We start from the raw sequence: 16,363 nt of genomic DNA, 5'->3' as shown, positions 1-16,363 counted from the left end.
TACAGAAACTCTGCATCTTTTGTTGTCATTCTGCAGCTGATGACAAAACCGTCAATGCATTCAGAAACAAACATACATAGTACAAAGAGGTGTGTATATGGATCAAAGCAAATTGTGTGTATGGAGAGAAATACATCTTTTTATGCAACCAAAAAAATTGCAAACAAAACATGGATTGTGTTGCGCGTCGACCAGTCTTCCTCTAAGGCGGGGGTCGGCAACCCGCGGCTCTAGAGCCGCATGCTGCTCTTTAGCGCCACCCTAGTGGCTCTCTGGAGATTTTTCAAAAATGTATGAAGAATGGAAAAAGATGAGGGGGAAAAAAATCTATTTTTTTGTTTTAGTATGGTTTCTGTAGGAGGACAAACATGACACAAACCTCCCTAATTGTTATAAATCACACTGTTTATGTTAAATATGCTTCACTCATTCGAGTATTTGGCGAGCGCCGTTTTGTCCTACTTATTTTGGCGGTCCTTGAACTCACCGTATAGTTTCTTTACATGTATACATTTCTCCGACTTTCTAGGACGTGTTTTATGCCACTTTTTCTGTCTCATTTTGTCCACCACACTTTTAACGTTGTGCATGAGTGCACAAAGGTGAGTTTTGTTGATGTTATTGACTTGTGTGGAGTGCTAATCAGACATATTTGGTCACTGCATGCCTGCAAGCTAATCGATGCTAACATGCTATTTAGGCTAGCGATATGTACATATTGCATCATTATGCCTCATCTGTAGCTATATTTGAGCTCATTTAGTTTCCTTTAAGTCATCTTAATTAAATTTATATCTCATGACACATGTAATATGGCTTTTAATTTTTTGCGGCTCCAGACAGATTTTTTTTTGTATTTTTGGTCCAATATGGCTCTTTCAACATTTTGGGTTGCCGACCCCTGCTCTAAGGGAATAAAACACACTTGTCACTCCCAAGTTTTTTTGGATGACATTTATGTTGAGTAAAAAAAGGACCACCGAGACAGAATAGTACTTGGCCAAGCTTTAGGAGACCAGCCCTTACAACGCAACCATAGCATCGCCAAGAGAGGTCAAAGGTAGGACAAAAGGAATGAACTCTTATAGTGAAAGGCACTCCCCACCCCCTTACAGAGAGGGATGCACCTGCTGATAAGAAGAGGGACTGTGTCCTTCCCTTTTGAGAAGACACTGGACGCTGGAGGATCAAATATGGAAATCAACAACAGATGATAAGGCAACAAGTATACCGGCCGCACAAACATCCAGAGTGTAAAAGTACCAATAGCATGATCACACAATACAATGTTATACTAAAGCAGGGGTCACCAACGCGGTGCCCGCGGGCACCAGGTAGCCCGTAAGGACCAGGGGCCGTACTTATCAAACTTCTTAGAATTACTCCTAAGAAGTCTGCTAAGAGTTGACTTAAGAGTAAATAAGTTCTTCGCTGAAAGCTGCACTTAAAAGTTAGTTATCAAGCGTCTTACTCACACTTTCAGCGAAGTGTAGGACTGAATCTTAAGTGTCACACTCAGAGCTGAATTACGACATTACTATGTGCCGTAAACGGAATTTTAAGTGACGTCATTTCTGTGTCCATAGAAATGACCAATCACGGAAGGGAATCCGTTGTCTAAGAATAAAGAAATATCTTGGAAATATTTAAGTGGACAATGGGAGTGTATATTTTGACAATAAACTACAAAATAATACAAAACAAACTAGTCCCCGCCGGCACTCACACTACGGCTCCCTCTCTTCTATCGCCCACACACTCACTGACGTCACTCACCTCACGGCCACACACATACGCTACTGTCATAACATATTCTTTCCAATTCATTAATTAGGCAACTAATTTGAAACTGGTGTGGGTGGCTCTATATATACTAGCCCACTGCAGACACATGCAGAAATCAACAAAGAATCGAAAAGTATTAAATCTGTGACAAAAATAATATCCGCTCTGTCTAAACGATACCGTTTGATCAGCTGCTCGTCATAAAAAAAACAACAAAACATTGTTCGGTTCCCTGAACGTTCGCGCACGTCTCTCTCACCTCAGTGCCATCCCCTGCTGGCAACTCCTAACCACTAAAGACACCTCTGAAGGTCTCTTAAATATCGTGGAGAGTAGGAGTGATTCTTAGACTTAAGAACGTTGATAAAAAGCTTTTATTCTTAAGTTTGAGAGTAGGACTAAATTTCGCAAATTCTCAGGACTTAAGTGTAAAATGGCACTCTAAGAAGCTTGATAAGTACGGCCCCAGATGAGTAGCCCGCTGGCCTGTTCTGAAAATAGCTCAAATAGCAGCACTTACCAGTTAGCTGCCTCTAATTTTTAAATTGTATTTATTTACTAGCAAGCTTGTCTCGCTTTGCTCAACATTTTTAATTCTAAGAGAGACAAAACTCAAATAGAATTTGAAAATCCAAGAAAATATTTGAAAGACTTGGTCTTCACTAACTGACAAAGAAACAGATAACAGATTTGGTGTCCAGTTCAAAGTGTGACATGATTTATTTAAACATTTGAGAGTTGACTTTTGTATTTTACATGAGTTATTATTTGTACAATCATGGTGCAGAAGTAATTCATGATTTGTTAAAAAATGTTAGTGGCTATCTAGTTAAAATGGGATATTGTGATTTCACAAGACTGTCTTAGAAGTGATCATTTGAAAATGTTCAATTTGAAAAATGTGCACTTACAGAAAATATAAAAATAAAGTGTTGCATATTGATATTTATCTGTTTCTATATATATTTATTGTGAGAAATCATTAAGATGATCAGTGTTTCCACAAAGATAAATATAATTAATTATTAATAATAACATAGAGTTAAAGGTAAATTGAGCAAATTGGCTATTTCTGGCAATTTATTTAAGTGTGTATCAAACTGGTAGCCCTTCGCATTAATCAGTACCCAAGAAGTAGCTCTTGGTTTCAAAAAGGTTGGTGACCCCTGTACTAAAGCATCAACATTTATAAAAAAATATATGCATTCTCCACAATTGGAAATGAAACAAATATTTTCAAACAAAAAAGGGATTTGAATTTTTTTTTTAAATGTTTCAAACAAAAGACTGTTTTCAATTAAAATTAACATTTACTAGAGGGGGGGGGGGGGGGGGTTACCCACATATGCGGTCCTCTCCAAGGTTTCTCATAGTCATTCACATTGACGTCCCACTGGGGTGAGTTTTCCTTGCCCGTATGTGGGCTCTGTACCGAGGATGTCGTTGTGGCTTGTACAGCCCTTTGAGACACTTGTGATTTAGGGCTATATAAATAAACATTGATTGATTGATTGATTGATTTGCAAACAAAAAATATTTAAAAAATATATGAATAAAGAAAAACTAATTTGAACTTAAAACAAATATTGAAACATAAAACGTATTTGATTTTTTTTAAAGTATGTTCATACAAAAAATATTTGCAATCAAAACAGTTGATTTTAAATTAAAAAAAAAAATTTTTCTAACTAATAAAATGGATTTGAAATCCTTAAAGTACTACGTTCAATTGTTGGTTTTTTTTAGTTACAAGGGATAAACGGTAGAAAATGGTTGGATGGATAATTACAAATATTTTTTTGTGGCCTCTGAACAATGATGGCGTGACCATATATGGGCGTGACTGCTGGGTGGGGGCCATACTGACAAAATTAAAAGGCATCTGACAGATGAGGTTGGATTTAAGTTGAGTAGTAACCAGATTTGTGAGAAAAAAATTATTTGTAACCTAAATATTTTTTTATTAAAAAAAAAAATTACAATCCATTTTTTGTTTGCGAATGATTTTTTTTTTGTGTGTTTGAAATCGCAACGATTGCATAAAAAGAAAAAATATCTCCATAAATGTAGCGAACGTTTTTTTTTTTACATTGCTCTAAGGCACATTGTAAAATCAAGCAAAACAACTTTGTTTTTTTGTTTTTTAAAAGAAACAGGGTGAAAAGGTTACAACATATTTAGTAATGATATATTAAATTGCCAATAATCTAATGTAATATATTAATATATATTAATACCAACATTATCTTATAAATTATTTTAATTGGTATTTTATATTTTTAACTTGAAAGTTTCAAAATCAGAATCAGAAATACTTTATTAATCCCTAATTTTAACACAATCCCATTCAAGATCAGACAAACATTACAGGGAGACAGAACAGGATCGCTGACGGGTCTGCCAACTTCCGGCGCCCCTTACAAAAAAGGTAAGATAGAGGTAAACAATGGGGGTACTTTTTTGTACTTGCTTTGATGTTTCATTATATAGCCTTTGAGGAAAAAGTTAGAAACCCCCTGGATTACAGCAACGAAATTGTTCACTACTGCTGTCTAGTGGACATTAAGTAGAATACATGTCAATAACGCAGTAACACTGCTGCCATCTTGTGGTCATCAAGCAGAATCGCATCTATGGACGTTAGCTGCCTGGCGGATGCGAAATAGAAAACGAGCTATTGTCAATTATCGGAAATTATCAGTCATTACTTTGACTAGAAAAAAAATTGTCAGACGAAAAAACTGCTGTCAAGCAGGGAACAAAAGTCTCTGGATTTTGTCGCCTGCGCAAACGAATCGAGCAGTTTAAGGGTGCCTTTATTGTGAAATTATTAACTCTGACAGACGGAAGTGACGTTCTAAAATTTAGTGTATGAAGTTCCAAACAACCAGCCGGAAGTTCATAAGGACAGCGTTTAGTGATAGAATAACAGCAGTTAGAAGTTAAACTTTACTGAAAAAAGATACGTGCATAAACAAAGAGACAAATACTAAAGAGGAGCGAGTGTGTTTATTGACAACATACACGCTTTTGTTTGCCGCTAGGATTTTATTTTAAAAGACCCCAGGCGGAAATGCGTGCTACTCACGCTGTGACGTGTGCCAAGTGTTGACAGTGTGAAGTTCACGGCTGCTGCAGACTCGTCCGACAATCGTCAGATCTCATAGTTTCAAATCTCCTCCAAGATGCTCTCTTACATCGTCGGCGTAAGTAAACCTCCAACACAAATAAAGTATTAGTGTGAGCTACGTTGCTAAGGTTAGCATGTGCAGAATTCCCCTGGAAGTTGTCCATGCTTGTCTTCGGGAAAATGTGACTCATGTGTTCCTTTAGCTGCAACAACGTGAGCCTACTTAGCCGCTAAATGTGTCTGTTAAGCCGGGACAACGCCCTGCGAAAGGCGCGGACAAAACTAGATGCTAATCGTGCTCATGCTAGCTGCTGATTATTTTTTTTTAATTTGGCAGTTGATCAGGAGCGGCTTTGATGGAATCATCAACCTCCTCTTCAGGCTGCTCTTCTCCAAGAGGAGGCCCGCCATCACGTTGGAGGATCCCAACATCAAGTACGCACTGCGGCTCATTGACAAGCAGGTGAGGCGTTCACTGACACACCTTTTGATTGATTGATTGATTGATTGATTGAAACTTGTAGTAGTAGATTGCACAGTACAGTACATATTCCGTACAATTGACCACTAAATGGTAACACCCCAATACGTTTTTCAACTTGTTTAAGTCGGGGTCCACAAAATGTGTTTTATTCCTAGACTTCCCCCCCAAAAATCCAAAAAAATAAATAAATAAAATAGTCATAATATATCTTGATTGGCAACAATGTTCCCTCTAATTTTTCATGTGTGTGAGCAAACGCAAAAACTCCCCGAGCATTCAGTGGAGCTCATGTGAGCAACATCAGACGTGCACACTGTGGCTACACCAGCAGCACACCTGTCCCAAACCCGACTAAATAACAAGTTCAATCTCCATCCATCCATCCATTTTCTACCGCTTGTCCCTTTCGGGGTCGCGAGGGGTGCTGGAGCCTATCTCAGCTGCATTCGGGCGGAAGGCGGGGTACACCCTGGACAAGTCCCCACCTCATCGCATGGCCAACACAGATAGACAGACAACATTCTCTTATTATTATAATCAAATGACAGCAGTCATTTCCATGAGATTATTTTCTAATATAAGTGTTTAGGCCCACTTACAATGACAATAACAAAAAATATTATTTTTCATGAACTGTGTACTTGTATTGTTTGTCTGGGTGGAGGTCCTGCTTTGGAAATAATTTGTACCCCTTTCAGATATTGCATTTAGTTCCCATTAAAACGTTCACATGTTGCACAATGAGATGTAAGCAGGGGATCATGTGTACATTCCTGCAACTTCCTGTTTGTAAAAAATATATTTTTATTAGTATTTCTTTAATATACTAATAGCATTTCATGATTAATATTTATCAATTAAGATTCCTAATAAATGACACTAGAATAAGCACACATTTGATTGGTGAATCATAGTGTAACGACCTGGAATGACACTTTATGTGTGGTGTTGGAGTTGCCCGACTTTTTGTGTGTCTGTAAACGCATCACTGGCTAAGTGCCATATGTGCATGTGTTGGCGCAAGTGAGAAAGAGCGAGCGGCTGCTGTTGATATAACAAAGTTGCTTTTGGTCTGGTTTGTACTGCAGAAAATGACCAGTTTTGCTAGATATAATTTTTTTTACTAATGTTTTGGTGATGTGTTTATGGCCGACAATAAAGAGTTTTGCTCAGTAAAGTGATGGATGGAATTCATGTCCTCAAAGCGTCTCGACAGACGTTACAATATTTGAATAATGATGACGAAAACTGTTTTCTCTGTCGTGTCCGTGTTGTGTCGAAAATTGTTATGCGCTTATTTTTTTATTTGATTTTGTGCGCAGCATAGATTTGCCGTGCGCAGAGGACGCTTGAGCGGTGCGCAATTGCACAGGCGCGCGCCTTAGAGGGAACGTTGATTGGCAACACTAAAAAAATTGGCCCTAGTGTGTGAATGTGAGTGTGAATGTTGTCTGTCTATCTGTGTTGGCCCTGCGATGAGGTGGCGACTTGTCCTGGGTGTACTCCGCCTTCCGCCCGAACGCAGCTGAGATAGGCTCCAGCACCCCCCGCGACCCCAAAAGGGACAAGTGGTAGAAAATGGATGGATGGATATTAAATAAATATCTAAATATATAATTACTAGGAATTACACTTTTTCCAAAAGTGTTTGCCCATTCATCCATCTATTTTCTACCGCTTGTCACAAAGACTACGTCACTTCCGTCAACTTGTTTTACGGCATTATGTTCCTACACGCCGTCACTGTTTTTTTTTTATTGGAATAACAATGTCGTATAAAATATTGCATAAAAAACAAAACAAACACTACTTAAGAATGCAGTATTTATTTTTGTAGTCGTACTGAAACTTGAGCGACGTGCTCAGCAGCCTTAAATGGCAAAGAAATCTATGTTTTACTACTTTATTTGCATCAAACACATCAATTCAGAATACTGATCATTTAAGTCTACTTTTTGTTAGGCCGCAGATATAGATTTATTGTGCTGAAAATCTTAATTTCCCCTCTGGGATTATTAAAGTATTTCTGATTCTGATATTACAGTAAGTGTCTTGTTAAAAAAATAAAAAAATAAAATAAAAAGTCAGTGGCGCCTCCATGTGGCATTCATTGCAATAGCAGAAGAGTGAAAGTGGCTAAAATTGTGGCGATAATACGTTGTGATTTTTATTTTTTTATTCACCCTTTGTTCATGTTTATATTCTTGTTCACATTTACTCTTGGGTAAGCTATTTTTTCATTAAAAATTATTATAAAACAATAATATAGATGATATCTGTCTATTACCTGACACCTTCTATGTTAGCTTCTTCTCTTTGTTTTTAATGTCTATTTTCTATTTTCTGCTGGATCTACTCTATTTTATGCTGCAGCTGTCACATATACTGTAATATTGTACATGGTAATTGTTATATATTGTATATATGATATAGACATAATATAATATATCAGTATATATAATATACTGTACATATATTATGTAATTAATACGTATATATGTTATATTTTATATCGCTATATTTAGTCTATTTCCCTTGTGAATCATTAAAGTTTGTCTAAGTCTAAAATATCACAAAACGTGATGTCAAAGAAGCGTAGTCGTAAAAAAAAAAAAGCAAGTCCAGGAAGTCACGTAGTCTTCACGCATGCGTGGACTGACCGTGTTTTCCCGCACGGATCGCGTAGTGCAGACCTTGGCAAAATACGGCTGGCGGGCCACATGCAGTTCATTAAGATTTTCAATCCGGGGCGTTCTACATCATTCTTTTAGACCTTTAACATCAAAACTGTCGCCGCCATTATGATGTGCAGTGCTGTTTTTAAATGACCGCAAGTGTTGAACTATAGAAAGTATTTCAATGGTTGAAATTTGCGCTTTTGAGCTCTTTACGAGTTATTACGGTCATCTATGTCAGTGTTTTTCAACCTTTTTTAAGCCAAGGCACATTTTTTTCATTGAAAAAATCTGGAGGCACACCACCAGCAGAAATCATTAAAAAATGAAACTCAGCAGCCGATATTGACAGTAAAAAGTCGTTGTCACAATTGTTGGGTATGACTTTAAACCATAACCAACCATGCATCAATATAGCTCTTGACTTAAAGTGCTGTCACCACTTTTTTGGCGTTTTTCTGTGTGTAGTGTTTTAGTTCTTGTCTTGCGCTCCAATTTTGGTGACTTTTCCTGTTTTGTTGGTATTTTCCTGTAGCAGTTTCATGTCTTCCTTGAGCGCTATTCCTCGCATCTGCTTTGGTTTAGCAATCAAGAATATTTAAGTTGTTGCTATCCTTCTTTTGTGGGGACATTGTTGATTGTCATGTCATGTTCGGATGTACTTTGTGGACATCTTTGCTCAACACGCTGTAAGTCTTTGCTGTCGTCCAGCATTCTGTTTTTGTTTACTTTGTAGCCAGTTCAGTTTTAGTTTTGTTCCCGAAGCTTCAATGCCTTTTTTAGGGGCACTCACCTTTTTGTTTATTTTTGGTTTTAGCATTAGATACCTTTTCACCTGCATGCTGCCTCGCACTGTCATCTGCATATTGTGATCACGACAAACCATGTTCCGACATCTACAAAGCAATTATCTACCTGCTGCATCCTACTGATATTGAAGAGTATAACATTGTTACGGTGCCGAGCCCTAGACAGCACCGACACTCAACAACGGCACATTATTTGCAGACTATAATTACTTATAATTAAAAAATATTTTTACCCCAAATAGGTGAAATTACATAATCTCCCACGGCACACCAGACTGTATCTCACGGCACACTAGTGTGCCGCGGCACAGTGGTTGAAAAACACTAATCTATGTCACAGCAGCTCAGACCAGGAACAAAGCAGAGTGGGTGGGGTTTGTTTTCAGAGCAGCCGGCCCGAAACGCATGTGTCAAACGGATGCGGAAGCTCATTTTTACGTGATAATATATCATATTGTAGGTGTTTATTACACTTTGCATTCATATTTTGCTGTTTTTTTAAATATTTTTGTTGTGTTTTGCTTGATTGTAAAAGATACACAACTATCGAGGAGCTGGTCTGAGAAGTAAAAGAGGAGCGACGTTCATGTGTTGTTAATATTCAGTGTTTTATTGTTCATAGTTATTCTTGTACATCTCACTTTCTTTATTTGAAAGTACATTTTGGGTGTCCCATTCAGTAACAAACTGTAAAATTCCATTCCGTTTTTTTGAGGTGTTCTCAGAGCAGCCAGCCCGAAACGCATGTGTCAAACGGATGCAGAAGCTCATTTTTACGTGATAATATATTATATTGTAGGTGTTTATTACACTTTGCATTCATATTTTGCTGGTTTTTTAAATATTTTTGTTGTGTTTTGCTTGATTGTAAAAGATACACAACTATCGAGGAGCTGGTCTGAGAAGTAAAAGAGGAGCGACGTTCATGTGTTGTTAATATTCAGTGTTTTATTGTTCAGAGTTATTCTTGTACATCTCACTTTCTTTATTTGAAAGTACATTTTGGGTGTCCCATTCAGTAAAAAACTGTAAAATTCCTGTACATTTTTTTGAGGTGGTCTGTAATTAGGGACATGTCATAATCGGACATTGTGACTTTTGGTATTAGTCGTGTTCCTGGGGGAAAAAGGGACCTAAACACATATACTGTACAGCAGGTTTTTACAGCTAAATGTGTATATATGATTTATACACACACACACACACACCTTGGCCCCCCGGACACATATTTTTTCTCTCAATGTGGCCCCTGAGTCAAAATATTTGCCCAGGTCTGGTGTAGTGACACAGGTTACACCTCAGTCTCATACTTGTTACTTCTTACTTAACAATTTTTTTTAGTTAATTTTGGATGTGTACACCTCCAGTAATATTCTTTAGTACTTGGAACATATTAACTGTATGCATGTTTATGTTACCATGCTAATGTTAGCATGCATTGTTTTCTAGCTACATTTTTGCTGGTAAACAACTCTGAGTGATGTGTTCAGGTACTTGACATATGTTAATTCCTAGGATGCTGACGTTAAAGTGCTGGCTTTTTAAACACATTTTGCAGCTATGATTTTCTTGTTACTTGATGCAATCTAATCGGCGTGCTAACTGTTAGCATTTTAGTTTGGCTTCATCTTTTTTGCAGTCACACAGAATTTTATGCCAAATGTTGCAGTTTTTCTTCATATTTATGGTTTATAGATTGTCAGCCACGATACGAGGAAGTTCCGCTTTGCCTTGCCGTCCCATGACCACGTCCTGGGTCTCCCTGTGGGTCAGTATCGACACATTTGACAACATGATGGGTCTGCGCGTGTCAGACTAAGTGTGATGACGTCATTCACAGGACAGCACATCTATCTGTCCGCCAAGATTGACGGCAAGCTGGTGGTGCGGCCGTACACGCCCGTGTCCAGCGACGACGACAAAGGCTACGTGGACCTGGTCATCAAGGTAAGAAAATCAATCAGTCGCTTTTAAAGCGTGCAATATTTTCTCATACGTTCCCCCCCCACCCAGGTTTACTTCAAAGGGGTCCATCCTAAATTCCCAGAAGGCGGGAAGCTGAGTCAGCACCTGGAGAGCCTCCGGATCGACGACACCATCGACTTTAGAGGACCCAGCGGCCTTCTCGTCTACAAGGGCAGAGGTGAGCGCTTGTGTTGAAATGACACCGCCACTCCAGTCCTGTAGGGGCAGTAATGTGCACCGTGTGATGTTTTGGATGCAAACAGAAGTTGATTCCGCCGTTTTTAAAAGGCAACCACAAAACATAAGTCAATGTTGTCCTCCATCCATCCATTTTCTACCGCCTGTCCCTCTCTGGGTCGCAGGGGTGCTGGAGCCTATCCCAGCTGCATTCAAGCGAAAGTAGGGGTACTCCCTGGACAAGTCCCCACCTCATCACAGGGCCAACACCGATAGATGGTTCATATTTCAATAATACAAATAGTTTTTTTGCTTACTGGACAACAAAACTTCCCTTACTGTGTCAAGAAATGCTAACGGACGAATATTTATACAACTCTCAATTATGACCCACAGATAAAGATTAAATTAATACATCTCAAAATAAAAACTTAAATGCGTTAATTAGAATTAACTACATAAATGTGTAATTAAATGTGTAAGTCATTTCATGATTTAGTTAATTATTTCATAATGGAATTATAAATGTAATTATTTAATGAGTTATTTTATTAATTAATTAAACATTTAATTAAGTATTTAAAGATGTACTTATCTAATTTCCCCATATTGGGACCTCGTCAGTGCTTCATGAATTTATTTTTTATCCGTCAGTCGCAGATAAAATATTGACATTTAATAAATAATTTATATATTTAATTCCAATTGTAGTAAATTAGTGGCGCATTTGAGTAATAACTAGAAATATTTGTTTATTAAATCCCTTTTGACCATTGTCAGTCATTATCTTTCAAACTCCGATAAAATCATGACACCCTTAATTCCAATTATAAATGAAACATTTAATTGTTGAAATATTTATTTATTTGGGTCCCATTTGGCTCTTGTCAGTGCTTTATGAATAACTGTCAAACTTAGATAAATGACACATTTATGTCGTTAAAAATTCCATAAAGTGACACATTCAATGAAGTATTTATTTAATTTTGTCCAGTTTGGCTCTTGTCAAATTCATATAAAATCATGAGTCATTTATATACTTCATTCCAGTTACAAATGACACATTTGTTTGAATATTTTTTTTATTTGTGTCCTGTTTGGCTCTTTTCAGTGCTTTATGAAAAATTGTATCTGTCAAACTTAGATCAAATCATGACGAATTGTGTTTGTTTTAAATAATAACACATTTCATTATTTAAATATGCATTTAATTTTGGCCCTTGTCAGAGCTTTATGCATCATTTTATTTTTCAAACTCGGATAAAATGACACATTTATTTATCTAATGACATTGAATTGTTTAAATATTTATTTAGATAGTTATGTCCCGGCGTGGCTCGGTTGGTAGAGCAGCCATTGCCAGCAACTTTAGGGTTCCAGGTTTGATTCCCGCTTCCCCTATCCTAGTCACTGCCGTTGTGTCCTTGGGCAAGACACTTTACCCACCTGCTCCCAGTGCCACCCACACTGGTTTAAATGTAACTTGGATAATGGGTTTAACAATGTAAAGCGCTTTGAGTCTCTAGAGAAAAGCACTATATAAATAAAATTTACTTCAAATTTGACCCTCCACAGGCATCCAGATATGCCTCCTACCTTTTTATAAAAAATAAAAAAAATATCAGTAACCTTCTTGTGTGTTGACCGTTGTCAGGTTCAAACACTGATGACATCTATTAAACAGACAAGAAGCAAGGAATCATGCAGACACAGAGTTCAATTTAGCTCATGAGGAGAACGCATGGAGCTGCACACTTAGTCACAGTCTCGCCCTACGCTCTAAGGTACAGCTCCCACGTCCCTCTATTTATTCAGGAGTTCCTCAGTCAACATCACTGAGGCCGCCTCTAAAAGGAGTGGTCAAACATATCATGCAAAGCAGCGCCAGTACGCACAATACGTGACGGAATGTGCTGGGGCCTTGTGATTTCGCTTTGTCTCTGCTTCGTCTGCGTGCTGTCGTCTTATCTTCGTTGGGGTCCTTGAAGTCCTTGGCTGTTAGCAGGCTAAAACAAGAAGTTTTTGTCCTTGCACAGATAGGAAACGTACAGCTTGAGCGCAATAGCTAATAACTATAGCAACGGACTTTAAGCATACTAAAATTGTGTGATAATATATACATGATTATTGTAACACCGTTCTTATAATTGTAATAGTAAGTTTCCGCTTCCTCTATCCTAGTCACTGCCGTTGTGTCCTTGGGCAAGACACTTTACCCACCTGCTCCCAGTGCCACCCACACTGGTTTAAATGTAACTTGGATAATGGGTTTAACAATGTAAAGCGTTTTGAGTCTCTAGAGAAAAGCGCTATATAAATAAAATTCACTTCAAATTTGACCCTCCACAGGCATCCAGATATGCCTCCTACCTTTTTATGAAAAAAATAAAATAAAATAATATCAGTAACCTTCTTGTGTGTTGACCGTTGTTAGATTCAAACACTGATGACATCTATTAAACAGACAAGAAGCAAGGAATCATGCAGACACAGAGTTCAATTTAGCTCATGTGGAGAACGCATGGAGCTGCACACTTAGTCACGGTCTCGCCCTACGCTCTAAGGTACAGCTCCCACGTCCCTCTATTTATTCAGGAGTTCCTCAGTCAACATCACTGAGGCCGCCTCTAAAAGGAGTGGTCAAACATATCATGCAAAGCAGCTCCAGTACGCACAATACGTGACGGAATGTGCTGGGGCCTTGTGATTTCGCTTTGTCTTATCTTCGTTAAGGTCCTTGAAGTCCTTGGCTGTTAGCAGGCTAAAACAAGAAGTTTTTGTCCTTGCACAGATAGGAAACGTACAGCTTGAGCGCAATAGCTAATAACTATAGCAACGGACTTTAAGCATACTAAAATTGTGTGATAATATATACATGATTATTGTAACACCGTTCTTATAATTGTAATAGTAAGTTGTTAAAAAAAAATATATTTATGTTTCTCTGCAGGAGTTTTTGCCATCCAGGCAGACAAAAAGACTCCAGGTGTACCAAAGACTGCCAAACATGTCGGCATGATCGCTGGCGGCACCGGTAACATCCTACTTTTTTACTTCCTTTTAAATTAAAACATTGTGACACTAAACTAAAAAAAATCCCTAAAATGACATCAGGGATCACGCCAATGCTGCAGCTCATCACCGCCGTGATGAAGGACCCTCAGGACCAGACAGTGTGTCACCTGCTCTTCGCTAACCAGGTGACCACCACCATCGTCATCATCATCATCATCATCACATTTTTTTATACTCCATCATGGTCATGATCATCATGTGACTTCCTGTCCTCAGACGGAGAAGGACATCCTGCTAAGACCCGAGTTGGAGGAGATTCAAGTCAACAACCCGCAACGTTTCAAGCTGTGGTTCACCGTGGACAGAGCGCCTTCCAGTACGTTCCAGAACTTTTATTATTGCTTTGGTATCGTAAAAATAGAATTTTAAAAAACTTGCATTAGAACGTTGAGATGGAGGATTATGACAACAAAAGATTCCTGAAAAATGACAGCCACAAAGCAAAATGGCCGACTGCCTGTGCGTCGTCCAGAGTAGTTTCTTAGACGAGTTACATGCAATCTGGATTTCATGTCAAATATTTGATACCGTATTTCCTTGAATTGGCGCAGGGAATATAGTATTCGCACGTCTAGAATTACTGCCGGGTCAAAGTCGTTTCTCAAAATAATTAACACATGCTTGGCCTTATCGCCGGTTTATTATTGAAGCTGGATCAAATTCGTTTCGCAAAATATTAATTTTATTATCGCATGTCTATAATTTTCGTCGGGTCAAACTCGTTTCGCAAAATATTTAGCATATGTCTAGAACTTCCACCGGGTCAAATTGGTTACGTCACGAGTGACGCATCTGTCCTCATTTTCAAAATGGAGGAAGCTGCTTTCAGTAGTTTACAATCGCACAAAGGAAAAAAGATAAAGAGCTTTTCAGTAGGATTTAAGGTCCAAGCTATTGAATAGCGGTACAGTATGCTAAAGAGAACGGTAAGCAGCTATGTTTTATTAATATACCGTAGCTGCGTGTGTCAAATACTGTATAAGTCATTAAATGACTCCCGCCTCCTGGTGGTAGAGGGCGCTGCCGCGCTAGTGATCCTTCTTGCGACTTCCGGTACTGCAGAAGAAGTGAACACGCGCAGCAAGAGATTTTTTTTTTTCCTCTGCCTGAACTTTTAACATGGAGGATTACATACCGGTATCTAAAATAAAACAGTTTTCTAAACTGGACTTTCAATGGAAGCAGGAGGTAATAATTAAAGGAATATCTCCATCGAAACAGAGACTTTTAAAACTGAAGAAAGAAAATAAGGAAGACTTCTATAAACAAGTTATCGATGCTTTTGGTCAGAAGGAGCTGCAAATGGACTCCATTTATAAGTACAGGTAAGACCATAATAACGTTTTTTTTAATTAAATGTGCTTTTCATGATGGTATGCTTACATCACACTCAAAGCGCACGCCTGAATTTTATGGATTCCTTTTGGTAAACGCCGGAGTGAGAAGAGGTTTTAAAATAATTACCGCATGCACGGCCATCCCGCCGGTTTCCGGTAAACGCAGGTGTGACAGGAGGTTTTAAATTAATTAACGCCCCTGCGGCTATTCAAGGAAATACGGTATTCTCAGTTTCCAGCGGGGGCAGTACTGTGCAGGTTTTATGCGTTCATGTCATGACGTAATATTTGTAACATATAATGCAAAATAGCATTTTGTTGTGTTTTTAATTGCTTGGTTGGTTTAGCACGTTTAAAAAATATTTATCGGGCCTTACAGGCAATTGCGATGTTGCGATCCCTATCGCAACATCGTATTTGTCCCCTGAAAAGCGCTCAAACGCTCATGTCAGCGATCTGATCAAAACTTTTGAGCAATGTGTCAACTCTTTACTGCTCTAACATAGTGTTGGAATTAGAGATGTCCGATAATGGCTTTTTTGCCGATATTCCGATATTGTCCAACTCTTAATTACCGATTCCGATATCAACCGATACCGATATATACAGTCGTGGAATTAACACATTATTATGCCTAATTTTGTTGTGATGCCCCGCTGGATGCATTAAACAATGTAACAAGGTTTTCCAAAATAAATCAACTCAAGTTATGGTAAAAAATGCCAACATGGCACTGCCATATTTATTATTGAAGTCACAAAGTGCATTATTTTTTGTAACATGCCTCAATACCGCGGCTTGGAATTTGGGACATGCTCTCCCTGAGAGAGCATGAGAAGGTTGAGGTGGGCGGGTTTGGGGGGGTAGCGGGGGTGTATATTGTAGCGTCCCGGAAGTGTTAGTGCTGCAAGGGGTTCTGGGTATTT

At 38.4% G+C, this 16,363-nt stretch overlaps 1 protein-coding gene across 1 annotated transcript in view; it reads left to right on the top strand.

Annotated features, from left to right (window-relative positions):
- Nucleotides 1-4,697: 4,697 nt before the first annotated feature.
- LOC133661478 (NADH-cytochrome b5 reductase 3-like) overlaps nucleotides 4,698-16,363 on the top strand; it is a 14,041-nt gene continuing 2,375 nt past the window's right edge. The window contains exons 1-8 of the mRNA XM_062064686.1: nucleotides 4,698-4,991; nucleotides 5,253-5,378; nucleotides 10,579-10,651; nucleotides 10,724-10,830; nucleotides 10,897-11,026; nucleotides 13,976-14,059; nucleotides 14,140-14,225; nucleotides 14,317-14,416. Coding sequence (XP_061920670.1) covers nucleotides 4,971-4,991; nucleotides 5,253-5,378; nucleotides 10,579-10,651; nucleotides 10,724-10,830; nucleotides 10,897-11,026; nucleotides 13,976-14,059; nucleotides 14,140-14,225; nucleotides 14,317-14,416 — 727 coding nt within the window. The 5' untranslated portion in view covers nucleotides 4,698-4,970. The remainder of the gene's footprint in view (nucleotides 4,992-5,252; nucleotides 5,379-10,578; nucleotides 10,652-10,723; nucleotides 10,831-10,896; nucleotides 11,027-13,975; nucleotides 14,060-14,139; nucleotides 14,226-14,316; nucleotides 14,417-16,363) is intronic.

Source organism: Entelurus aequoreus, linkage group LG12 (assembly GCF_033978785.1).
Source record: "Entelurus aequoreus isolate RoL-2023_Sb linkage group LG12, RoL_Eaeq_v1.1, whole genome shotgun sequence".
NCBI classification, from domain to species: Eukaryota; Metazoa; Chordata; class Actinopteri; order Syngnathiformes; family Syngnathidae; genus Entelurus; species Entelurus aequoreus.
This window is presented reverse-complemented; position numbering and strand designations above follow the sequence as displayed.